General features: G+C 41.1%; 1 protein-coding gene across 5 annotated transcripts in view; it reads left to right on the top strand.

Moving 5' to 3' along the window:
* Nucleotides 1–27,165, top strand: part of GLIS1 (GLIS family zinc finger 1) — a 205,492-nt gene that overhangs the window by 166,051 nt on the left and 12,276 nt on the right. For 3 of the 5 annotated variants that reach the window (XM_075508797.1, XM_075508798.1, XM_075508794.1), the window contains exons 6-8: nucleotides 358–468; nucleotides 3,894–4,026; nucleotides 12,591–12,741. In XM_075508797.1, coding sequence (XP_075364912.1) covers nucleotides 358–468; nucleotides 3,894–4,026; nucleotides 12,591–12,741 — 395 coding nt within the window. The remainder of the gene's footprint in view (nucleotides 1–357; nucleotides 469–3,893; nucleotides 4,027–12,590; nucleotides 12,742–27,165) is intronic. The other 2 variants (XM_075508796.1, XM_075508795.1) reach the window with 2 other exon arrangements.

Raw genomic sequence — 27,165 nt, 5'->3', positions numbered from 1 at the left:
TTTTCTACTGTAAAGGCTAGGAGAAAAGTAATGCTCTCAAAACCCATTCAGTTACATCTCATTAGCATTTAATTCAGCCCAGTAATCAATATCCAACATGACAGAGTATAGATGTGTCAAGTGCTCTCAGTGCTTCCACAGAATGCAAAATCAGAGTGATCAGTGTGGTTCTTCTGTTTGCATCATGTCTGGCTTGTGTACATAGAGGAGACAGAGCAAATCTGGAAACAGCAAACAGAGCAAACAGCTCAGGCTTAACTCTGTGTTTCACAGAAATGGCCATCCTTCAGCTCTCTGTATGCTGATTGTAGAGATGCAGAGGAATATGAAATCTTTTCCCTTTTCTCACATTTACAGAAACCCTATGCCTGTCAGATTCCTGGCTGCTCCAAACGCTACACTGACCCCAGCTCTCTGCGCAAACACGTGAAAGCTCATTCAGCCAAAGAACAACAGGTGCGTAAGAAGGTAAGACCCACTAGGCAAAAAGTGACACATCTCCAGATCTCCTCGATAGAGTTATTTTTAATTTACCTTTAGTTTCTATATTTTCAAATCAGCGTTCTTCTGCAATATCGCTAGAAGAAAACTTAAGTTGAGCTAATTTTCCTGTTGGTTTCTAATCACTGTTGTTAACCAGTCCACTTTATAGTTTTACACTTTCAGGACTACCACCCTATAATTTCAGTTTGCCCCACACTTTCTCTCCAAGCATTTCTTTCCTGTTCATCTTCCATACACAAGCCCAAATTCTGCTGTCATTCACATAAAATGTCCATGCATTGAGCCTCTGCAATCAGATAGTAAATACATGTTGGCAGATCATCTAAAACGCAAATGAAACTAAGCCAGGATACTATGGAAAGGTCAGGAAAGGAGCACTTGTAATAGATGAGTATGAAAACCCCCCACTTTTCCCACCACATCTGTATTTTAAATGCATTTATAAATCATTCCAAACCCAGACTGCTAGTTATGTTTTCACTACTATTAGATTCAAGTAAGTATTTTGGTTTCTGTGGGCTAAATCCTGAATTCATTATTAAACGGGGATGCTTACGGGCACCACAGCCCAGGATCAGGGACTTGTTTATTACACATTTGTACACACAGTTTGTAAAAAGATGATTGGGACCCCACAGAGCTGGTCTGTGACGGAACAGACCATGAGCATACTTCAGGCCCAGGAGTGGAGGGGAATGCAAGCCTTAGCAAGCAATTACAATTAGTTCAATAAGCAGCAATGACATCTTCCCCCAGCTGCCTCGCCACTGCCAAGAGCATCATGGATGAGACAGCAAGGCATGTTTAAAGGATGGAGGACAGAGCAGAAATGACAGCCTGGCAAGATAGAGCTAGGGAGCAGCTAGTTTGGAAAAATGTCAAAGGTAAGAACTAGAAGTACTGGAGAGCTAAGAGAGGAACGTGTGGAGAGAAGAGACAATAGCAGAACCCAGGTGATCTTAGTTGTAGAATTTGGGATGAGCCATGGAGGAGTGAGATGGATGTCAAAAAGGCCTAATTTTCCTGCTTGAATACAACTGGGATGAGTTCATCCTGATTTGTCCTTGTGTCAGCCATGCCCCCTGTCTTACACCCCTTCCTTCCTGCTACTTCTCAGCATGAATTATATCCCCTACAGTTTTCACTTGGCTAGATTCACCAATCTGAACTTAGGGTCCCCTTTCCTAGGACAGTTGTCTGTCCCCCAGTTCTTCCTGTAACCCTTCTCTGTGTCAGGTGCATGCCATCTGAGTAACAGTTTCTAGAACATCAGTGTCCAGAGCTGTGCACACTATTTCAAATAGTCAGTCAAGAAACACTTGATTGTGGAAAGCAACCATGCTCCCTATTCCAAAGGAGAGACGGAGAGACACCCCCCCCATCTTTCCTTCCTGTGGTTGCTGACATACTTCGTGGGGGAAGGAAGGAGGGAATTATTTCCTAATACCAAACATGGGTATCATGTGTTCAGCTCTGTCTACTGGGCTGAATGCATTAACGTGTTAACATCCTTTACATCTGGACAAAGGAACAGTCCCCACTGTTATACCCTGTCACCTGCTAAGGCCTATTTCCAGTTCTACGGAGGAAGGTGGGAAAAAAAACCCCTAAATCCAAACTTTGCATTAAGGGGCACAAAGCACTTAATGCATAAGCACCGGGAGGCCTTAAGCATAGAATCAGTACAGTACAAATGCGGTACACACAAATTGCAAACTCAGGCTGCTTGGATGTACCAAGACATCAAATATCCAGGGTTTCATATCTCTTAATCTCCTAGCTTGAGGAATTTTCCTGCATGCATATACATACTCTCCCATAGACTTATCAAGTCTATCTTAAAATAATGTTAGTTCCTTGCCTCCCACACCTTATTTGGTAGACCAATCTAAATCTGCACTCCTCCAGTGGTTTGAAATCATCTTCAGATTTCCTGTCTTGTTTATCCATGATAACTTTAGGAATACTTGATCCTGTGTCTTTTTTCCCTGAACTTAAAAGGCATCTGAAAAAGCAGCAGATTTAAAGTGCATTTTGATCAAGCTCTCTTAAAAGGGACCAAAGCAAATCTGACTCATAAAGAAATAATAAACCCTCCCAAATATTTCACTTAAACATATTATAGGAAAAAAAATCCCTTTCACAACTAAGTAAATCTCAGTGTTACTGAAACAGTGACAATCTACTTCGGAATAAAGGGGAAAAGACTGTTTATACTCACTTGCTCATTTTTGGTTATAACTCGGCAAAGGCAGTTGTCTGTTGGTATCAGCTTCCCAGGAGTTCTGAGTGGAAATTACTTAGCCAAGAAAGAAAAATTAACAGGCTGCTCTGCCCACATGTCGTGGTTGAAATATGCTACCAAAATGTGCCATCTCTGATATAAAACAAAATGCCTGAGCTTAGACTTACATCAAAGGAATCCTGAATATTTAGTTCATAGCCTAGGAGATGACTGCAGTGGTAATATTTGGTTGTTCTGAAAGGCTTTACAAGGACAAAATAGGAGAAAGTTAGCTGTTAAGTTAGTAGTAGTTTAAATGTAATTGGCTGCAGATGCACTTCGTGATCCAAATGTTAGATGTTTATCTTGAACCAACAAATGGCTGTATAGCAGAATTCTAAATAGGTTTGCCTGGACCTTTTATTTAGAATAACCAAACCCAAGGGAGATCGGTATGCAAAACTGTAAACGTAAAGACAATAACTATTTATTAATGGCTATAGAATATGATGGCTGTTTGTGTAATGTGAGCACTATATTATGACAAAAGCTTGGCAACATCAGCATGTTTGAAAGAGAATTAGAAATGCTTTTCTTTCTTAATTCTCCTCTCCTGCTGTTTTTAATATGATCGACATTGTGGTTTTCAAGAGTTTGCTTCAGACACTTTCGCCAGAGCATTAATTTACATGGAGAACAGCTGACATATCGGTGATACCTCTTACACATTACTGACAGCATATTATTCCACCAGTTCTAATCTGATAAGCACAAACACTTTTCCTTCCCTATCAAATGTCTTTCCAAGTGTCACAGCTACAAGGTGATGCAATCCTTTTGCCACAGAACCCAAGAAACTACAGAAAGCCTGAAAATATGCAGTTAAATTACTCAGGAAGGTTTGAAGAAACACAGGGTACATTATTTTCTGAAACAAACTGTTGTTGATTTAAGATTAGCAGACTTGTGTGCTTAAGAAAACCAAAATTGTCTCTAATTAAAAATACCAAGTAATAGATACATCCTTAATTACACCAAGTTCCTAAGAATGACATTTTGTTCCTTCCTTCTATACATAATCTTTAAGCAAAGAGACATATGAATTTAATTAGAAGTCATTTGGTTTACTCTGAAATAAAATGTTTGTTTTATCCTCCTCTTGTAGCTAAATTCATGTACTGATATCGAACAAGATGTACTAAGTGAATGCTTAGCTATACAGCAACTCCACACATCTTCACAACACATTTTGGATGGGAAATGTGGTAGATCTGTAGGTCATCATGACTTAATTACAGGTAAGAATACTTCTAATAAATATGGTGCTAAATATGTCATATAATAGAGGATTTAAAACAGAAAAGCTTACGGGTCTGATTTGCCACTATGGAAGATTGGAAAAAAAGAAAACAAGCCAACAAATAAAATGAAATAATTTTGTGAGTTGTTTGCTAAGGCCTGACTTTTTTTTTCAGAGTTAGTCAGCCAAATAGCTCCTATTAATTTCACAAGAAGGAGGTAGCAGCCCTGCTGAAAGTCAGCCTCTATCCATTTGTTCTCTTTTAAAAAGTTTGCCTTGGCTTCAGCAGAATGCAGGTGCATGAGCTTTGCTAAAGCCAAATGAGTGCTCTAGCAAAGACAAAGGCATGTAGCAATAAGGTTTTCCAGCTCTTCAGGAGCTGCAGAAAAGTTGATGAGGCTGTGTATTATCATGCACTGTGTGATTATAACAAATAATATGGTGATGCATGAATGGAGCAAAAGCTTGAATTTGAAATGTCAAACATGTTGTTTTAATTATCTTTTCTAGTATTTAATCTTTCTTTCATTCCTTCTTGTCTGTCTTTTCTTTCTTTCTTGTGGTTTGAACAAGAGCTGACCCCTTTCAGGGACCTTAGACTGTTCTATACATTTTATAGGAAGAGAAAAAGATGCTTCCATTCCCTTCTGCTGAAAGTAAGATCTAGATTCGCAATTTTTGAACCTCAGCAGAGGATCCTGAATCAGGGATGTAGCAATCGCAGGTTCTTTGTTTAGCCAGCAGAGAGAAAGAGGAACTCTCAAAGGCCAGCAGTTTAATTGTAATCTGCCTCACCCTGTGAGGGCACCCATATACCTCCGCTGATTCTAGAGATCAGAGTGGGCAACCTTTCACTTAGCTGTTTTCAGTCTCAAATATCTTTCTGTCCATATAACTATTTAGCCCTTTTTCTAATTTTCATATTCATTTTATTCTTGGCTTCAGCAACATGATGTATCAGTGAGTTGCAAAGCCCACGCTTTTTTGAAAAATTATTTTCCTTGATTAATTTTGCATGTGCAACTTTCAGACTATGTTCGATGAGGAAAATATGAACATAGACTTTTACTTGGTCTGCTTTGGTGGAACCTACTTTTGGAGAACAATTCATGTTACTGCCTTTGAAACTTCTCTAACTCTGCAATATCCATTTTGGTATGGGATAACCAGTACTACCCACGAAATTCCAGATTATGCCATTCACTTGATTTATAAGCCGTCATTGTCGCGTTTTCTTGTATCATCCTCTGTCATGTTCCAGACGCTTCCCAATATCTTACTCATTTTTTAATGGCAGCTGTGTATTAGAAATGGGATGGATATATGGCAACATTTTATATCTAGTACTTTGTACGGTCTGGAGAGAGTCTCCAGAAAAAAGATGTAGCAGATATTAATCACTTTTTCATTCTATAGTTGTTTAAATAATAATACATACTAAACCCAGTTTTGGACAGACTATTCCTAATTTTGGGGCAGGAATGTGGAGTCTGGTATACCGCATACTATGCCTAAGAGTGAAGGACAGTTTGAATCATAGAATCATAGAATGGTTTCAGTTGGAAGGGACCTTTAAAGGCCATCTCATCCAACCCCCCTGCAATGAGCAGGGACATCTTCAACCAGATCAGGTTGCTCAGAGCCCCATCCAACCTGACCTTGAATGTTTCCAGGGATGGGGCATCTACCACCTCTCTGGGCAACCTGCTCCAGTGTTTCTCCACCCTCATTGTAAAAAATTTCTTCCTTCTATCTAGTCTGAATCTCTTTTAGTTTAAAACCATTACCCCTTGTCCTATCGCAACAGGCCCTGCTAAGAAGTTTGTCCCCGTCTTTCTTATAAGCCCCCTTTAAGTACCAAAAGGCTGCAATAAGGTCTCCCTGGAGCCTTCTCTTCTCCAGGGTGAACAACCCCAACTCTCTCGGCCTTTCTTCATAGGAGGAAGTCGTCAGATTGCAGAGCAGAGCCAAGGTGAGACACAAAAAGGCAGGGATGCCATTTTTAAAGACTTTACTTTAAAACTTGGTCAATATTAAAAAATGTTCAGTGCTATTAATATCCAAAATTATTCATAAAATTGTTTAGCTTAGAGCTAAATTAATCTATCTTGATTTAAGATGCACTTTCTCCTCTTTCAGTTCCACTGTGGAGGAGAGGCTTGACTTGGTATTACTAAATATGTTTTAAATTGATTTAGCAACTGAGTAAGAGCTTTCAAGACAAACCGTAGCTTGTTTCTGCTGAGGCTTAGAGAAATCCAATGGTAAACTGGGATGAGAAAACAAAAACTCCTGGTGCTAGTTCCCCTGCACCAAAGGAAGACTGGTGCACTTTATTAATATATTTTGCTTTGTAAGAGCAAAGTAATAAATTACTAAAAATTACTGAGGCAAGAATCTCCTGCTTTTTTTCCTCACTCCAAATCTTAAAAATAGAAACAAAAAATGCATCCTGCTTGACATCTCCTATTCTCCTTTCTAGTTCAAGTTGCACTAAAATGTTGGAATGTAACTGGTGAACAGAATGGACTAGAAAGGGAAATAACCCCTCATTCTAACATTGTTCCCCTGGAAGTCTTCACTCACGGTTCATATGTGGCTCCTCGAAAAGTGGCAGAAAGCTGGAGGGACTTGAGGGGGTTATTTCCATTCTCTGCCTTTGTCATCTGCACTCTTAATATCTGTGAGGGTATCACGTGGCCTCTGCTCTCCACCCCTGACAGTCCAGCATAGCTGAAGCACGGCTTAGCTTCTCGCTTTCCAGACAGGAAAGACCAGTGACATTTCCCTCAGAACAGGCTGCACTTAAGAACCTCAGAAACAGCCTCAGATTTCAAGTGACAACAATAAAATGGGAAAAAAGTTATTAGCTTAGAGATAAACAGACCATCCCTTACCTCTCAGTGTCATTTCTGAGAACCTCTTGTGAAATTAAGGATTTTATCTATCAATAATACTAGCTTTCTCTGATACGATTCCTTCACTGATTATATCAATCCATCACCAGGATGTTGTAAAAAACCTAGTAAATCAACCTAGTAAATCTTCTCTGATGCTTCCATCGGGTCACCCCATATGAGACCCCGTCACGTGCACAGCATGAAAAAGTGCTAGGGAAAATAAATCAAGACTTGAAAGATTGTTTTACAGTGAAACAGAAGTTGCTTCATACTATGTGTAGTACAATTCCATAGGCAAAACTGTTCCTCTGTCATTATTTAGGGCATATAAGCTAAAGTGCTGATCCTTACAGAATTAAAGCATAAGGACATTCCTGCTGCCACCTATAGTCTGCAATGATTGCACATTTGCTCTTTCAAATAAGCAGAGGTAATATTTCTGGAGAAAGCAGCTATAATACTCTATATAGGATATATATGGATAAATACAGTATATGATGTCCTCTTGATTCCGCTTGAAAATATGAAAATGTTCATGGTTTGGGTTTTTGTTTTGAGTTTGGGGGGTTTCCCCCCCCCCCTTTTTTTTTTCTTTTCCAAAGAAACCACATTATTAATGTGCAGAGCTCTGGGCTTTAGGGATCACTTGGATTCCTGGAGAGTTTCAGTTTTGTCTTTCTCCGAGTTAAAACACATTTTAAATATGTCAGGGATGAAAGCCGATCACAGAAAAAATGAAATATTTAAAAAGCTCCCATCCCTTGTGCCCGACTTCAAAGCAGGTTTGTGCTTAGGACTGGGTAAGATAGTGAACAAAAGAATGTTTTGCACTCAGAGGAACCCATTGTTTGCTTCCATCTTCCTCCTTTTTCCCTCTCATAACTAAGATGCTTCATGGCCGCACACATTCAACTCTGGCTGTGCCCAAGAACTTGTATCACTGTCCCTGCAAAGGAAGTGTCTCCATTTAGTTAATTCCACTCAGGCATTTTCTCTGGGCATGTTTTATTATTATTTTTCTGGTCTCAGCATAAAGCTGGGGGGCAGGGGAAAGCTGGTAGTCACAGATGCTCAGAGTACTGTTTTGGCAACAGATGTTAAGGTTAAAGGCCAAGCCATTTAAACTATTGATTGATGACATATATTTACAAGCGAAGATGGTCAATGCGTGAAGAGGCCCAAGGTGCACTGTCCTGAAGTGGGTTGCACTTGCAGGAGTAGTCATTCATAACATCTCCAAAGGCTTCTGTGTGACTTCAGGTACTCAGAATATTATAGCTCGCTGCTGAAAAAAAGGAAGAAAAACTGTAAAAAAGTGACATTTTAGAAGTATTGAAGATTATACTGAGGCTGGAATAGCACCTGCTCTTGCCCCCTTGACTTCTTCCATTGTAGAGGCACCTGGTTTCCTGGGAAAGGGATCCACGCAGCAAAGACAGCACTTCTCTCCCCTCAAACAACTCTTCCTTTCCGTTTGGGCTTGGCAGTGGGAAGGACCTTATACACCCTCATATCAGCAGATACCTCCTGCTTCCCTGAACAAGGCAGTTCACTCTCTCTGTTTCCTGATAAACTGCCCCTGCCAGTATTTCCTTCTAAAAGCACCGTCTTTGGGCTTAACACCCAAGAACATACCATTAGGTAGTCACGGAATCAGTGTGACAGCAGCTCCAAACTTTGCGTGTCTTAAGTCTGGAATAAAAATATGCATATCAAAACTTTTTATAGTCAAAATTAATTCCGGTAGCAGCATAAATGGCTGATAGCATTCATAGTGCCTAGTATAGTACACCCTGCACAGTGCCCATGACCAAAGAAAGGTCTGTCCCTCTTCAGGAAGTAAAGTTAATGTTCTGTTGGAGTGCCCTTGTTTTGCACTGTGTAAGATAAATAGCTTTTAACTTTAAATAAGTACCAATTTGGTTCTCAGTGACTCAAAAGAAATGACTAATGTCTCATTGCAGACTCACATAGAATGTCGTAGTAAATCCCATCTTCCATTGTGTGCGCCACATGGCCCTCGAAGTACTCTTAATTACAGGCAGACACCCCATGCAAGCGAAGCAAGTGAACAATAGGGTCGATTCTTTGTCTACGTTGGCTCGTGTTTCGGCTTTCTCACTATCCAGAAGCTTCAGGGGCGGATGCAGCCCTCATCCAAACGGTAGGCTGTGCAGTCTCAGAGCCTCGCCACCAGGCCCAGGAGCACACATCGCTGTGTCTGATGCCAGAGCAGCCTTGCAGCTCCCCCCGTTCCTCCCACTAGCCCTGTGTCTGAGGGATACACGCTGTACAAATCAGGATTCTGGGTTTAGTCTCATTTCCTTAGGAAGCAAGGCTTATGTCATCATCTTGCTCGCCTCTCTGTCCACATGTGTGTCAGTCCCCTTCCCCACAGTATTTTTTTAAATCCATTAGCCAAGCTCAACCACATTTGACAAACGCCTCAGAGATAATTGCGTTCTGACAAGTTTCATGAATACTGGCAGCTGGATACCAGAGAGTGGCACCCAAAATTAGTGTTCCCACTGCGGGAGAGGCAGGCAGGGCTCAGCTGTGACACATGCTGCTTGGCAGCAGGCAGCACACGTATATTGCCACATTCGTCAAAGTGTCACAGAGGATACGGGGACAGCTGGGTTTACCCTGACATGCTTCAGCCGATGTTGCGGTGGGCTGCCGATCTCGCAATGCCATGGAGAGGGGGTGTCAGTGCGAGGGGAGCCAGTGGCTTCTGGGGTGAGGCAGCACAAGCTGCGGTGTGAAGGGGGATCGGGGCGACAAGAGATGCCACGTGTCAAACAGAGCGTGAGTGAGGGCGTTGTGGTAAATAAAGATGTAGGAAAAGGAAAACTCACTGATGAACAAACCCTACAAGCCTCAGCACACATATGCTCCAAGCAGGGGCCTTTTCCAGAGAAGATGTGATCAGTAAGTCAAAAGATGGATAAACTCAGGGTGGATGGAAGAAGCCCTACTTTAATAGGAGAGGACATCCACAGCAATACATGTTTTCAAGCCCAAGAGTGGGCAGTGGGTGTCCACCCTAGTAGTTCCACAGCTGGGTAAACTCCTCTGCATAGTGGTTGGTCATGGCAGAAACTCGGGGTGACGGGGATTCTGGTTTCACTTGCTTTTCTAATGGGGTAGGTTTGAGTGCATGGGATCATGCAGGACTCGTCTCCTGGACATATGGGCGTAGGGGGTGGTTTTTTTACATTTTCTTGCTTCTCTAGAGGGGCAAGTTGATTGTAGGTACGCTGCTACTCTGCTTTCTGGTCCACCTCAAGCAAAGAGTTGAACTATCCTCAGCAGCTGAGACAGTATGGAAGGGGCCAGGAGAGACCTCTTAAACATTCATGAACTCTTCAGGGGTGGGACTGTAAGATAAAACATTTGAGTCTGTTTACTGGCCACCACACTGTTAAAACTGCCTTTTGAGGGGTTTTGGGCTTTTTTGGTGAGTTATTGACAGGGGCCAGTAATAGTCTGCTAGCCTTAGAGAGCATAAACATCTCTTTTTAGGTTCAGCAGTTTCCTCCAGGCTGTGCTGCCAACATACCTGAACTGCGTGTTGCAGGAAATAGAGCTGAAGTGTGAAATGACACTGTACAGTCAAGGTCAAATTGGTATTTGGCTCATCTTCCAAGCCTGATAATGAATGTATGAACAGTAAGGATTTGGGGGAAGTGGAAACTATTGTATTATAAAATGGACTGAAGCCACCAGCAGAAAAGCGGCATTTTCACAATGTAGCATCCTAGCTACTGACTCACTGTTATCAGAAGGGGCTTTCACAAATAAATCGTAGCATCACCTGGGAACATCTGACTTCTTAAAGCCCCCTCTGTCTGGCTTTCAGTGCAGAAAGCAAGTTGGTTTCACTGGCTGGTTGACAAATGTTCTGTCTAGTGGGAGACAGAGATGATGTGGTTCATTTTTGTTGCTTTAGATCTGTCAACAGCTGAGGACTCATTGTTCGTGAGAGGTTTTTGACTCATCTGAAGTCCCTGACAAAGGTGGCTGGAATCTTGCCTTAGTGGTTCTGCTTTTCAATCGCACAGAAACAGATGCTGACATTCAGACGTGTCTTACCCGCCCAGAGGGCTGTCACACATTCCCCATGGCTCCAGATTTTCATGATGCTTTCTGCTTGTTCCGTGTCACTGCGAGGGTTTGGGAGGAGTGCCATCCAGAACCCTGTCAGTGACAATGGGACACGTCCAAGCATAGCTGACACACAGCTCTGTCTTCCTGAATGTGTAGCTCTGCACACAATGAGTGGGAGAGGAAAGGTGAATGCAACAGGAGGAGAGAAGGCAAAGAAACGAGGCCTCAGAGGGGGTGTGGGGTCTTCTGTGCTGTATGGCCGGACACTGCGGGAGCTGGCAAACTTCATTTGCTCCCCACAGCCCTCAGAATACAATGTGAGTGGCTGCTCTAGTCCTCCTCTGTGTGCAGATTCCCTGGGAGGCATGCCCTGGTGGGCCAAAACTCTGGGAGATGTGTTGTAGGCAAACTTTAAGAAGAGGAAGAGAAGGGCAGAGCAACTGAGAAAAGAAGGACTAGACTTTTCAAAGAATTGCGCTTACTAGGAGCCACTCCTTTTTTCCCCTGCCATAGGGTGGCATTTGCAAACTGTGTTCATAAGGCCAGGCAGCAAGCACTTCTGCAATCTCCCCGCATTGCAGACGCCTGCCCTCAGTGCAGCCTTCACACCAAAAGTCGGTGCCAAGGTCCTGACCCCTAGATAGCCTAGACTGTCTTAGTGCATGGCTTACTCTTTAGAAGGGAGACTATAAGAAAAAAACTTAATCCCAGCATCTTAATCCAAGAGTCCTGGACAAAGCTTCCTCAGCAAAGTATGTGCTTGAGGGCATGATAGACACTTGACTATTGGTGCCATGGTAGAGGAGAGTAGCCAGAGTCCTAAAAAAAAATGGAACATCAACAGTCCTTCAGTACCTCTGTGTACTAGTAAACCTTTTGTTTTCATGGTCTCATTAAAAATTTCTCCTCACTCCTCTTCACATTTAATTTATTGCAGTTTAATTTGTATCAATATGTGATATTTTTAAATGGTCGAGGATGTCCAGGAGCATAGTAATCGAAAGTCAAATGTAAAAGTTTTAAATGAACAATGAAAAAAGCCCAAATCCTGGTCCCCCTTACACAAACAAGTGCTCTGAGTTCAGTGTCTAATGTGATGTTGGTAAGGTATCATGTACCACTCTGCTGTCAGTATGAGCTCCATCGTTCTGCAAACAATGAGCACTGTGAGTTCTCACTCAGAAGTATGGTGAAGGCAGCGTGAGAGTCCTGCGAAGTCCTGCCACCTGCTAGGAGGAGTGCTTACAGGTCTGCAGTCACAGCAAGGAAGAAATGGACCACCTGAGAGGGCTGGAGGGGAGACACACACCTGTCAAAATCCCTTGATACAGCTTTGAGTGCTGTTCCAAGCAGAGCAGTATTCGCTAACGTACTGGGGCTCTGAGTAGGTGACTCCCCCTGGCAGTATGACTCCCCCAACAGATGTGGGCTGCTGTGCGTTTGTGTCTCAGGGTCAGGTGGGGGATAGGGAAGGAGTTGGGGGCTCTCCAGGACTGACTTGGATGCTTCTTTCCTTGCTTATTTTATTTTGCAAAATGATGTGTGTTCACAGGCATGTACAGTGGTTCCAGCGCTAACCATAACGGTCCCTCACCAGGTATATTGCCGCCTCCCCATGACATCCCTTCAAGACACCATCCACTCGACTCTACCCTTTCCAGTCCACATCACCATCAGTCACCGTTGGAGAGTGCCAGGGAAGGGTATGTGTATGAAACATGCTTGGCCTCTGTCTGGCATGACAATGAATGATTAATTGTTTATCTTACTTTGCATGGATGCTGTTCAAATGAAAAACACTGGCTCGAAGGAATTTTGTTCATTTTAGAATCATAGAATAATTTAGTTTTGAAGGGACCTCAGAAGGTCATGTCATCCATCCCCTGTGCAAAGCAGAGCAAACTTTGACACTAGTGTCAGGTTGCTCAGGGCCTTGTCCTTGTCTTCAACAAAAAACACAGATTATTTTTCTTCATAGAATGCAATTGCATTTAGATTTTAATTTTTTTTTTTAATTCTTCCATGATGACTTCTTGTAGGTTTGGATAAGTGCAGAGAACTTTTCTCAGTTGAGATGAGAAATCTCTCAAAGGGTGAAAACCCAAACTATGACTCACTCAGGAATAAGGCAGTGTTTGCCTTAGTAAGACTTATTTTGTGTCAGCGCGGCAGGCTTTCTCACTTCCTTGCTCTCTGATAAGATTTTCTGCAATACATCTCTCAGCAGCAGGCATTACCCAGTAAGCTCCTAATCAAGGAAGTGTATATTACCCCATTGATTGTATAGATTGCATTGCTAATTGCTACAGTATGGATTGCATTGTATTGCTACAGTATCTGATATTTCTAAAGCACCATTTGCTCAAGGATCTCATGACATCTTCTCAACAGTAAAGAATCTCTGCAAGCCACAAAATTCTGCTCTAATCTTTTTGCTCAGATTTTTTGTGGTGCCTAGCCTCATGCAAATTAAACATCAAACTTACAGTTTTTCTTCCCAGCACTTTGGACAGGGAGGGGACTCTGATTTTGCTTTACTGATGGGAACTGGGGATACAGACAGATTAAGAGATTTTTTTTCCTAAAAATATGTTGGGGTTCTTTAGCAAATACAGCAATTGAATGTAGAGTTTTCCCATCCTAGTCCAGTGACAGACCCATCCCTTCTTTTATATGGGAAAAGGAAAGCCCAGAAAGTTTTTAATTGTGTGCTTCAAGCAAAGGGCAGAAGGCAGAGTGTATGTGGCACGGAAGGGACACAGTAAGGAAAATTACACCTGGAATAGTTGAAGAACAATCTGATTGAGGAAATTCAATTAGGAGCGAATTACTCCATTTTTTTTCTTAATTGGGGAATGAATGCTGTAGCAAGCTTAGCTTCTATACCCTGTTCCTCCTTCAGCCATCTCTTCTGACCTATGCCAGTAGCAGGTACCAGTGCCCCCTCCCAATGTATGATGCACATCTGCCCATCATAGGAATAGACTTACCCCGTCCCTGACACATAAGATGCCTGTGCCCAACCCTTCTCCTTCCCTGCCCTGCCACCCACATTCCTGACCTTGTATTTCCTGTTGGCAGACTCATGCCCATGGCAGAGTCGTGGCCAACAGGAAGCATTGGGCATGCTGATTTAGCTGGAAGTGATACCAGATAAATACGAAGTTTTCTGTAGCAGAGAAGGCACTGAGCGCAAATAGGAGGAATGGAGACAGACAGTCCAAAGTGCAGGTAATCCACGAGCTATTCTTTCCCTGCAGAATGGGACAACTTGAGCCTGGGGGAGTAGGATCCCTTCCTCTCACTGCTCGCCAGTGCACTGCTCAGCTGTTTCCTCTTTGAGTTGGTTCCTGGGGGAGTTAAGGCAAAAACCCCAGCCAAGAATGAAATAAAGTAAGGATATACTATGGGAAGGATTTAACAGGCTGTCAGTAAGGTGGATTTGTTTCTAAGGCACTTCACTTTCTGGTACTGTTAATAAGAAACGAAAGCAAAGACTTGACCAGAATGAGGGCAACAGACAGTCTTCCAGTTTGAGGGGTCTGAAGCTCCCAGATGAATTCCCCTTGCTGCCCCTTGTGTCTCCATTCCAGCATACGGCACTTCTCTTTCAGCAGAAACACCATGCTGAGTGAGCTGAGTTTCTCACTGAGCTCCTTCTACAGACATTTTGATAATTTGCTTAGGCCAAAGTTTACATCAGAATTGTCTCTCTGCTGTTTTCAGTTCTAGTGGAATAGGTATTCTTTCTCAGAGGAGACAACAGTCCTGATTTATTATCTCAGTGCTTATATACCTAAGTAATGTAAAGTCTTTGCAGAAACACCATAGTTAATATCCTATGACAAAACGTAAGAGTGAGATGATAACAGATTTCTAACCATGAACCAAACATCAGGAAATGGAGAGTGGTATAGTTATTTTAAAACAGGGTATCTAGTTTCATGACGTAATTACTTGGAATTTTTCAGCATCTCAAATAGCATTTTCTAAACTCAAAATAATCTGCATTCAGCATTGTCATACTCAGTCCAAGATCCTTTTTCTGTATTTAATTGTTTAGGCTTACATTATTAATGACTGCTGAAATAAAGCCCATACATGACATTTTAATTGCAAGTACAGAAACTTAGTGTGAACTAATAGTCTTTGAATTTCCTTTAGTACAGTTTTGTTTAAAGCATTCATCCATTTAACTGGGCAAAATCACTTAATAATCTAATGCTTGGAGCCACTGAATTATAGAACTGTTACACCTTTGCCAGTTCATAGCAGTATGCTATTACTCATATAAAATATATATGGTTTACAATAGGAAAGAAACACCTAACACTACCTTTCTTCATATTAACTGCTCCAGCTTTCTGGCACACATACAATGTTTTGCCTCATTTGTCAGCTGTCTCAGCATTCATGTTTAAGTAAATGCAAAGAATTTCTATACTGTGAATCAGTATAATGACAAGACTGGATTGCATAGTTTAAGTCTGTGGAATGAACCAAATGATTACTATCAAGAAATCTAATTACTGAGTCATCAAATATTGAAGATGCCAAAAACTACATGAGGCGGAGTACAAATAGTCTACTCAAGTTTGACATAAGATTCAGAATTTGATTTAAAGGCTTTTTCTTTTTTTTTAAAAAAAGCCCTATGTTATACCATCCTTTGCCAAAGTCAATACCAAATGCAGCAGTCAATTTTCCCAAATGGTTTGCTAAGACATTTAAATAGTTTGACAAAATTATCTAATTCACTTGAAAATGTTCTAACAAAATCTGACTTCATTACCAAATGTATTTATACTGGCTTGATACAATATGGAGAGTATTTTTTCAAACTCTGGTATGAAGTGTATGCTAGACCAAAAAATTTTACTTATATTGATATTAATTAAACTAAAAGTGGTGACTGAGAAATATTTTGGCATCCAGAAACTGGGCTCATCATGATCCAGGTCTAAATATATATTTATTTTTTATTTCAGGTAGCAAAGATTTATTTTAGCATTTCTTGTAGTATATGCCATGTATAATGTCTAACTCACTTTCATTTTGCCCATTGCAAAAATAGTCTATTTTGATTTATAGCAGAATGAAGACAGAAAAACAGCTTTTAGTATTAAATCTTAGGTGGATGTTGCACTTGGCTTTCTTTCTACTATTTTTTTAGCCGTTATTATCTAAGTCATCTAAAAATGTACTTAGTTTCATTTGTAAATCATCTCTGTAAATTCCAGTTTAAAATATTTAGTGTGATAAATTATCAGCTTAAAAGAAACTGATATGTCTAAAGTTAAGTGAGTTTGAGTGGTGGCACCGAGTTAGGGATTTGCACCAATTTAGCTTAATGACCTAACAAGGTCACTTTGTAGGATCTGAACACGGTCCCTCTATATGTGACTGTGAGGCCCTCTGTCACTTGTGTTGCCCATAACAAACAGCACTTATGTTCCCAAAAGAAGCTGAGGCTACTGAGAAATAATAACTTTACTGGGAAGGTGGTGTGTCTCCAAGGGAAAGGAAAGTGAAACTATTTTTTTATATTCCTGTGGTAATTTCTGCTCTGTAAACACAACAGTAAATGAAGAACTAGTGGGATTAAGACATCTGTGGTGTCCATAGGTGATGATTAATGAGAACTCTGAATCCAGTCTTGTGAGCCTTTAATATAAAGGATTAAGTAATCAAGGTTAGAGGAAGGAGCTTACACAACTCTCTTTTGCCCGGGCTTCTCACTAGCTAACTGCAACCTGTTCAACCCATGTTCCAGACCCCCCTGAAGATCCACTTACCCATACAAAATCACAAGAAACAGGACTTAAAAACAGTCAAGTGAACAGACATTTTAATCAGGCTGCTTAAACATCAGAATTTTTGTTTGCTTGCTTCTTAGCACCTGTTAATTCAAATACCATAGAAATACTTAAATGTAAAGAGATCTCTGTTAAAAATGTAGTCCTTCATTTCTCTTTACGTAAAGTAACACAACATACACAGACCCTCCCTTCTTGCTCAACCAGGGAACACCAGACTTGAAATTCCTGATACTTTTAAGGTTGAAAACAAATATGCAGGATAAAATCTCGTGTGTTAGATTTTTATTTGTACTACTACCATGTTACACTTTGGCAAGAAGAGACTGTAAGCCAGCTCCTACCCACATTTCAGCCCTGCCGCATACATTGCCAGGACCCTGTCAGGTGCCTCCGCTTCAAAGAAGAATCTGGCCCAGCCCCCCTACCTGCTCTTAGTGAGTTGCGGAGCTGGGAGAAAGCACCTTCCAACAACCCCACATCTCTGCTCTGTGGGATGGTTTTTGGCTTCAGCTTTACTGGTAGATGATGATGGCATACAAAGGGTTTGGCGGGTGCTTGCCCATCAGATGGGACCAGACTCAAATTGCTTCACCGTTGTTTGCAAGCAGCTAGTTTTCTGGCACGTGACTGTTTCTGGGATAAGATGTAAGAAATTTCTCCAAAACCAGTAAAAGAAATGGGGGAGATTCTTTTCAATAGGTTGTGCTATCTCCTTAACTGCCAGAATCCATGGCCAGATAGGAAAATACATTTGTGTACCTAATTCTGATTACTTTCAGTGACAATTAGGTGTCTAACTACTTATGTCTACATTTTATTCATCTCTAAGTTTGTGAGCTCACATAAATAAATTGACTAGGAACTGGCATGTTGCTAGAATCTTTGTAGGAAACAAACTTTTACTCTCTAGAAGTACTCTGGAGAGCTAAATACCTACACAGTTTTTGTAACAGTTCCTAGGACCAAGGAGATACATCATTCATTCATTGTGGATTCCACTGGAGAATACTCTTCATTTATAATAGAATACACAAGTCAATGTTTTAGTCTTTATTTCAAAAGCACTAAAACCAATAACAAGAAACAGATATCTCTGACAGCTGAAAACATTTTCAATGGAGGAACCCAAGAACCCATCATCATTTATCTCAGTGTTATGGATCTGAGCACGCAAAAGGGGCATCGGTACATCTGTCCAAAGAAAGAACAATGTACAGGTGCGGAGCTGAGGTTCATGTAACAAAGAAAATCAGTAATTAAAAGCATCTGGTTTCAAATCCCAAGTCATTTATCTCATTGTAGAAAATGTGATCAGAATTCATTTATAATCATGTCCAGATAGGCTTATACAGTTTTTTCCCCCCCTTAAAGCAAAATTAGCATTAGCATAGGCTTAGTTCAACAATACATGGTTAAGAATAACTTTGTGCTTGATCGTGGGGTAAAATATTGTTTGGCTATCAGCAGAAATAGGTGGGCATGTATTTCATTTGTGTTTCTAAAAGGGCTGGATTGACATTCATTAGAGAGCCTTCATCACTGCATCTCAAAGTAACGGCTATGTTGCCTGCCCAGAAGAGACACTGTAAGCAAAACTATCTTAGAGTAAGAAATAAGAGAGTTACAGGAGAAGGTGGGAGGTTAAAGGAGTTGGTCAGAGTAACTCAGGAACCATTTAAGATGGATTCAACCACAGCTCTTTTGCATTATATTAATGATTTTGGCCATTACTGGTTTTATCTGTAGTTAAATTTACGCTTAACATCTGTAAAGCTGATTTCTTTTTTTTTTTTAAATTTTGTTTTGCTTTTTAAGTGAAATTTCTGCAGTTACATGTAAACCATATACGCCAAACACAATAATTTATCACGGTATAACAACTGATCAAGTTATCTTAACATCTCCCACTACTCGGTATAGTGCCTTTTAGACTGTAAACTTGACAAAGGCAAGCATCAGCTACCTGTACAGAATCTACCTGCACCTGGAAGCATCTTGCTGCATACTTGCCAGAGAATAATGACCTCGAATGACTAAAATAAGATAGATCAGTCAAGCATGCAGTACATGCTGGATAATACTGAGTAGACAATATCTGTGTTTGATTGCGTGTCTTTGTAATTGACTTCCTGGCAATCACTTGAACCTAAGGCAGTGCTCTTTATTTAAATATGTCTTGATATTTCTTTGACCACATTAATAAGGATTTTTTTTACTTTTGAAATACATTTTCCTGCTAGATTGTTGGCAAGAATAAGTTTTCAAATTTTCCTTACGTGTAGCAGCTCCCACCGTAGTGATTCATCAGCTTCATTTCAAAGGAGATTATTGAACAAACCCTTATAAATAAGGATGTCTTTTAGATTGGCACATATAATCATTGCTATGATTAAATGCTCTGCAGAAATTGCACATATCAGGTCAGAAAAATTGTAGAGATAATAATTTAACATAGAAAAAAATGTGTTTGTGTATATCTGTGAGTTTGTGTAGGTAATGAAATGCATTACAAAATACTGAGTTATGTTTTACGCCCACCTGAGACTTGCATGTGTATCTGTTAGAACAGATTATGAGTATTTCAGTAAGTCACTCTGTACCTGAAGAGAAGGCCCACACAGAAAGCCTTTGAGTGTACCAGGAAGGACTCCTTTGGCTCCCGTGTAATTTTGAAGCTGAAGCTGTTTTCATATTACTGTTGATTGGTATTATTAAAAATATTCTAAAGCAATTAAATGACCTAAGACTCGTCAGTCACATTAAAGGCCCCGTGGATGGTATTCTCCATAACATTTATGAAGCCCTTCTTACTCCTCATAGCTAACGAGCTCCTGCACTCACTGTACAGACCCTGGTTGACACTGCTCAGAGTGTGGGTGAGTGAAGATGCAGAACCGGATTAAAGTAACCCAAGGCAGTATTCTGAATGAAAAATAGTATCTGGTATTTATCTAGAAGCAAGGAAAAGGCCGACATTGCCTCAGTCCTACTTTAAAGATGTTACACACGGAGGCATGTCACACGCTGCATTAGTAGCAGAGCCAGGAATAGAGCCCGAGTCTCTTAACAGCAGACGGCTACTCAAGCTGGCAACAAGCACAGCAAGAAAGGAGAAAAACAGAAATACAGTGTTGTATCTTGCAGTCTTGGAGCAGAGACTGAGGCCTTGTAAGAAGGGCAGTGTGTCACAGCCCAGTAACTTGTTTGCTCATTGTTTATAGAAAAGGGTAATAAAATGCAATGATGCCCAGCAAGGTGATCTGCAATGAAGGATTTATTATATATCAGGGAGAGCGGGGGAAGAGGAGAAAGGAAGAAAGAGGGAGAGAAGGAAAAGATTCCTTGCATTCCAGAAACCTAGCCAGAGGCACCTGGCAGTGATTAGTGCAAAGGTTCACCAAACTTCAGATAGAGTCCGTCTTAAAAAAAAAAAGTAAAAAAAAGTGAACGGTATGACTGTTTCCTGAGCATGTGCTGACAGAAATTCCCGTAGGGCAAGACCCAGAACAGAAACACGTGGCAAGGGATTGGGCGCTATCCAGAGACCAGATTAGCAGAGCTTTACGCATCATTTTTAATATTATGGGAAGAGATGAAAATCAGTGTTAACTGTTTTTTCCATTAAAAAAAAATAATCTCCTGGTCCTGGAACTGAATTGGACTTTCTCGCAATATAAGTAACTATAATGTTTGGGGGAGAGATTTTATGAATGAAATGGTTGGCATGCTGAATTTTATGGTAGGACCTGGTTTCATGGAAAATCTGCTTTTGTAACTAGCTTCAATACTGTACAAGTCACTTAAGATAAAACATGGAGCTTCTTTGCTTTGTGCTTCTCGCTCTGGCGCTTTATTATATACTTTTCTTCATATTAATATGATTTAAACATAATTTCTTAAAGTCAAGATTGTTTGATATGGTGATACGTTATGCATGAGAGCTATATTACAGAATGGTCTTATAACCCAAAATATACAAAAATTATTTGAGATAAAGGACAGATGTTTTTCAGTCTGGATTTGGTCCTGTTTCCACTGAACTCAATGGGATATGGGTTGAGGTTCTTTGTCTAGCTGAGGAATCTGCCAATCAAGCTATCACATCATAAAAAGAAAAAAAAAAAACCCAGACAGTTTTCATATTGGAAACACCCCTATCTTAGATATTTCTATTTTGTGGTTACACTTCATTCCCACTTATTAGTCAAGAATCTTAGTTTGAATTTATTTTCATTATTTTTCCATTTTCAATTCCATTCAATATTTACTAATTAAGTACACTGTGTGTAGTTTTTGGAAGTCAAGGGATGATCGACTGGATCATGAAAAAGCTCATCTTAAAAACAGCTCAAAATCTGGCTTTACAATTTCTTCCTCTGTGTTAATTTGTCCAGGAACTGCTATTGAACAAAGACTGGCTAAAGCAAAGTGTAAAACTGTTCCTTACTCAGACTAAGTACTGTGGATGAATATAGAAAACATACATCTTCGCATCTTGACAGAAAGCTCAGAAAAATCAGTGTTGATATGTATTTATTTTTTGGTTCTTTATGTTGCGATAATATTGGAACAAGACATTTGGTGTACATTGTGAAAATACACAAATTCTTATACACCGCTGCCTATTTTGGGAGGCTGAAAGTGGAGGCAGGGGTAAATAAGTCTAAACCAAGGTAATGGTACTTGTGGCCTGTTAGATGTCTTTTCTATAGATCACTGCTAGCTTGTGGCATACCTAGATAATTCCCTCACATAGGCCTTACTTACAATTTAGTATGAACTTTCACCATCCAAAATATATTGGTAAAACATGATCACATGAAAATTTATGTAAAATTCTTATGGAGATTTCTGTTTGAGATTCCTAAAGGTATGCATTTTATAAAATGAGAGAGAAGACAGATTAATATCTTGTATGTGTTGACTTTTTAATTTTCTTTTTTAAAAAATCCTTCTGTTAAGATCCAGATTTCTGAGTGTTCCCATTATGTGAGTGACAAATGCTTTGCAGCAGAGGTGAGGAATTGCCTGGTCTGTATCTAACACTTGGCTTAATGACTCTTCATGGGTAGTATCTCATCTGACTTCAAGAGCTTCCCTTAGGAAGTGCTGTGAAGCTGAGTATTTTAAGACGGTGTTTAGCATGGTACAGAAATGTGTGCAGTATCACAGACAAGCTATGTCATCGAGTTAGGATCAGTTCTTCCAATAGTTTTCTGTCGGTTGTGTGGATAAAGGTATTACATAAACAAGATTTTTCTGATTAGTCGTTTTACTTAATTGTCGACTGATGCATCCTCAGGAGAGGAATGCATCAGCTTTGCAATTCCACCTGAAATCATTGGTCCCTCAAGACTAGTAGTATGTCTGCAGCGCCATCCTACACGTGGTGCTTCAAAGGGAATTTGAAAAAGCCCACAATACCTGGTCAATCATACAAAGTTGTATGATGAGTGAAGAGAGAGGAGAATTCCTCTCTGATTCCTTGGGCGATCAGTTTACATCCTGAAGCACAAGATTTGATTACCCCTTGCTTAGCATGGAAATGTTGGTTTTGGCCATTAAATTATTCAGTCCCTTTTTAAAAAACTCGGTATTTTGTTTGATTCTGTGACTTCCTGTGGCTATGAATGCCACAGGCCAGGGCATGCTGTGTGAGCAAAATGTTCCTTTTGTTTTAAGCTGATCTGCTTCTCTCTGTGGTGCATGCCCTGTTGCTCCCGTGTCTTGGACAGAGTGGAGAGGAGGTGGGCTCCTCCATTGCACCCTTGTAATCTGAAAAACTTCATTTTAAATTCTCTTCTTTCACTGGCATGCTTCTAGTTTTGGCAGTTTTACTTTGTAAGAAAACCCTGTCTTACTATTGTAGTATATCTTCAGCTGTTTTTAACTCCTGTGATAACTTAATGCATCAAAACTGAATACAGCTTTTCTGGTTTTACCACTATGTAATATATGGTCATTAATAAGTAGATTCTTACTGCATCCAACTGTATAGTTCCCTTTCTGTTATTATCACTGCTCAAGAAAGTTGTGCATTGCAACACTGCCGTTCCCAAAAGATGCTGTAACTTCAAAACCAGTCAACACATGCAGGGAACATAGACTCTTCTGGTGTGTACCTCTCTGTATGAGAGGTATTGAGAAGCTCCTACTGTTATTAGGTCTGAAGTCACCAAAATGAATCTCTAAGTGAAAAAGCTTTCCTACTTGCGTCATATACTACATACAGCAAGGGTTTTAGCAATAGCAGTTTCATTGGTAGGCAACAGGAATTCTGGATTCAGAGAGGGCTTGTTAGTAACTTCATTAGTGTCTGTAGCAGATAATGGCTAGGACTAAGGCAAATGCGTGGTTAACAGGTTACCTTTCACATAAGGGACATACAGTTTCTGATAATGGAGTAGTAAAAGCCCTGCAGTGGGTTAATTTGTTGTTTGACTTACCAAGTGTTTTACCATCAAGCATCCTTGTTAAGACTATATTGACAGTCAGACTACATCAGCAGTGCAAGCAATCTTGTAAGAACTGTTGATTCTTCTTAGCTTTGTCACAAGGTTAGGGAGATAGCAAAAAGACATGCTCCTGAACAGAAATATTCCGTATAGCCAGGAGCCCTCAAATTTAATGAATTAAGGAAGGATAAAATTTTTTTTTATGTGTGTGTGAGAGTATTTATTCATATATCTCTCTATATAGCTACATATAGCCACAGATATATATTGAAAGGCCCCCAAAGGACCTGAAAATTTACCAAAATATAGAAGTTACAATTAAAGTAAAATATACAGTATGCATTTATTATGAATATCCAAACCAAAGCAAACTGTGGTTGTAGTACAGTATTAACAGGAAATGTCCAGGCTATTAGTTATTGAAACACACATGCCTGAGCTACTGCCTGGGAATTTTTCATGTATCCAGCTGAGTCCCTGGTGTGAGTAGTTTAGTGTTTCTTCTTCCACACAGAAGGCATCTCCTTTTAAGCTCTTTTCTGTTGCTAATGCATTATCTATTTAATTTGTATCAGGAATGATTCCTTCTCTCTTTTAACAACCTGAGTATCACAGCAACCTAATTGGTAGGCAAATATTCAGGAGAGAATTGAAAACACGGCACTGGGAACTGGACAGTTAGCTCATGAAAAAGCTCTCTTTGAGTGTGCCAGAGCACATTCACACGTGCATACACACACAAAATAATATTTTAGGGACCAGCTCGAGCTGTAGGCATTGTGATGAATATTTTATGGAGACAAATCCCCATGTTGGCCACTTGTACTAATATAGCCAGATTTTTCTGCTGAGCAAAGCTCTTTCCTAGCTAAAAACTGTGCCTTAACGTATGGGAAACATGTTAAATTCCCTGTTTGGGAGAGACTGAGCAGAACATAGTCAATTTTACGGTGACCTGCTCAACTGTATGAAACTCTTCATGCAGAGGAGGCAGCGATGGTCAAGTGTTAGACGGAGCTTTCAGGGTTTCAGCTCAAGTTCCCGTGCTGCAGTAAGTTACTAGGATACTGGCTGCCCGCAGACAGCTATGTTTGCTGAGCTCCAGCACCGTGACAGCAGTGCCGAGTGGGAGCAGCGAGCTGGCTGCTCTGCGCGGCCGCTCAGCTCACCCAGCTGGAGCAGGGCCCCACACATCTCCGCACCCCTCCTGCCTCGCAAGGGGATCTCACCTGCTCTTAACCGGTCATTTCAAAGGCTTCCAGGCACAAACGCTATCGCAACTGTTGAGGTCACACACAGGAAAAACACGAATGCAAAAGAGTGTGAATGGGGAGAAGTGCTGCTTTAAAATCATAGAGTCATAGAATCATTAAGGTTGGAAAAGACCTCTAAGATCATCTAGTCCAACCGTCAACCTAACACCTCCATGCCTACTAAACTGTGTCCCGAAAATAACAATAAAAATAACAATAAAAACTGCTAAATTCCTTTCACATGGTTAAGATTTAAATAGCCTCTGGGAGTAGTTAAACTGGGTAGGGAAGCTGGGATTTTCAGTATTCCCACAGCTGGACACCTTAAATGTACCATTTTTGTTTGACATGCAACATATTTGCATGGAATTTAAAAATGCGATTACTCGACCATCTAACAAAGCACTCGACACAGAGCAGCCCGGCAGGCCTCTATGGGGTGCTACATTTCCCAGCAGTAGCCAGGACAAGACATTTCAAGAGAAGGCAGAGGAAACCCAACACGGGCAGTTGCAGAGTACTCGCTCACCAGAAGTCTGTTCCTCCCTCATTCAGAGTGGTTTCTGGCTTATCCAGGCCTTGGAGCTTTTAGTACATCTTTTGTTTCTCTTTAAAATGAGTGTGTGGTCATTATCCATACAAACGTCACTATCATGCCCTCTTTTAGCTATTATCTTTCCAATGAAAACAACTGCAATCTTTTTAATGTCCTTCCAGATAGAAGCATTTGCAGGCTTCTAATAGCGTTTCTGGCATGTCGAGGACAATGTCTCCATGTGTGCCGTTTGAAGGGGCTGGTGACCATTTTTAATTTGTGGTTGTGCTTTGCTGGCACTCCCTTGCAGCCTCGGAAGGGACTGCAGAAAAGCAAAGGGTTTTCTGCAGGTCCCAGCAGCTAATGTCAGTCCCATCTTCATGCAATAGCTCACCACAGACAGGCATTTGAGAGCATTTGCAGAAGGCACGCCTTGTAGCTGGGCTGCACGACAGCTCCTGTCTGTTCAACTCTTTCTCTACTGAGACCTTTGAGGAAAAACTACAGCCACATGGGAGCTGACTTTAGCGTTTAGCTGCTTCTTAGCAAATAAACCCGGTATTTTCCCCCGAGCATCTGCTCTTCAGCAGTTGAGTCCAGAGAGCATTTTCTGTCTCTGACCTGAAGAGGGCACAGGTGGCCCCTGCATTCCTCTGCAGCCCCAGCTTTACCCTCGGGTAGGGCAAGGGCCATCCCAGCTCTGTTGCTGAGCTCCTTTTAATATGCACTTAAAACAAAACACAGGTCAGATTTTTTTTCTTTGCATGTTGGCTCTTAAAATTCGACTTTAGTCCTTTTTATTTTACATATTGCTGGACATCACTTATTGGGGGGGTGTTACCTTTCTCACGAAAAATTTATTTTCCAGTTCTTACATATTTGGCTGGGAAATATCCTTGCCTTCACCCATTTAACAGTACTGGTTTATTTCTTCATTTTAGTTGGGGGATATTCAGAGTCTCTGTGGTTTGTATTATATGTCTTATTTCCCTGCTTTGGGAGATGAAATTATTTCAGCATAGGATGGGCTTTGACTGGTTGATTTATTTAAGCCCCTTTTAATAGAGTGTCACTGTGACAGCTTTTGGCAGTGTTCCTCTGCTTCTCACGTTAAATTTGATTAAGCTGTTGTCACCATTAATTCACAGTTCATCTATATTTACCTCTTGAACGCTCCCATGTAGTGCTTAGCCCTAAGTCAAGCATAGCCTCGCTCCCCAAGTTTAATCCTAACTGCTCCAAGAAGCGGTCATGTAAACTGATGAGGAACTGCTATTGCAGATCATGGTGTATGGTGTTTGAACAGCTTGTGCAGTGGTAGAGGAAGACACCAGTGATAGATTTGGTTTTTAGTTGATTCTTTGTACGCCTGCAATGGTTTGTGCTCAATATTTTTTTTCCAGCTAGGTGACGTATTATAACCTGCAGGGGTATTTTTATTTCTACGCCTCAGGACCTGTAGCTGTGGAGTTTCAGCAGGGTGGCTCTCAAACAGACAGGTGGGTTTTTTGGCATCTGAAGGTTCTAGTGCCGCTCAAAGAGCCACTTCTTATCTTTAGCAAAAGCTCCAGAGGCAGCAGAGAGTATGTGGTGAACATATGGTCCACGCGGCCTGCACATGTGACAGTGTAACACTGGGCTATGGAGCAAAAGGCCATTTGTCACAGCTACCGTAGGAGGGTAAAAGATCCAGCTTCTACCTATTTACTCATTTATAGGGTTAGTTTAAGGCAGCTCTAGAAGAGGCTTGTATGTGAATGGCCAGGTTTTGGTCCCATCTTCTCCACCATGCCATCTTTCTGGCTGCAGATGGCCAAAAGACAGTTCTCTGACAAAGGATTTGTCCCTTCTGGGCCAGCTGCTGTACCACCCCGTGGTGGGACGGTCGCGTTGTGGCAGGGTGGAAGCCCTGAAGCGTCTCTGCTCCACCGGTGGCAGAGGATGCCCGGGGACTTCATGGAAGTGGGCTAGTGAGGCTTTTCCTCAGCTGCTCCAGCTCGTTGTGGGAGTGTTGGGTCAGGGTCTGTTCCCCGAGCAGGACTGACCCAGCGCTCCTGTGCTGGCC

This window comes from Mycteria americana, chromosome 7 (assembly GCF_035582795.1).
Source record: "Mycteria americana isolate JAX WOST 10 ecotype Jacksonville Zoo and Gardens chromosome 7, USCA_MyAme_1.0, whole genome shotgun sequence".
Classification (NCBI taxonomy): Eukaryota; Metazoa; Chordata; class Aves; order Ciconiiformes; family Ciconiidae; genus Mycteria; species Mycteria americana.
This window is presented reverse-complemented; position numbering and strand designations above follow the sequence as displayed.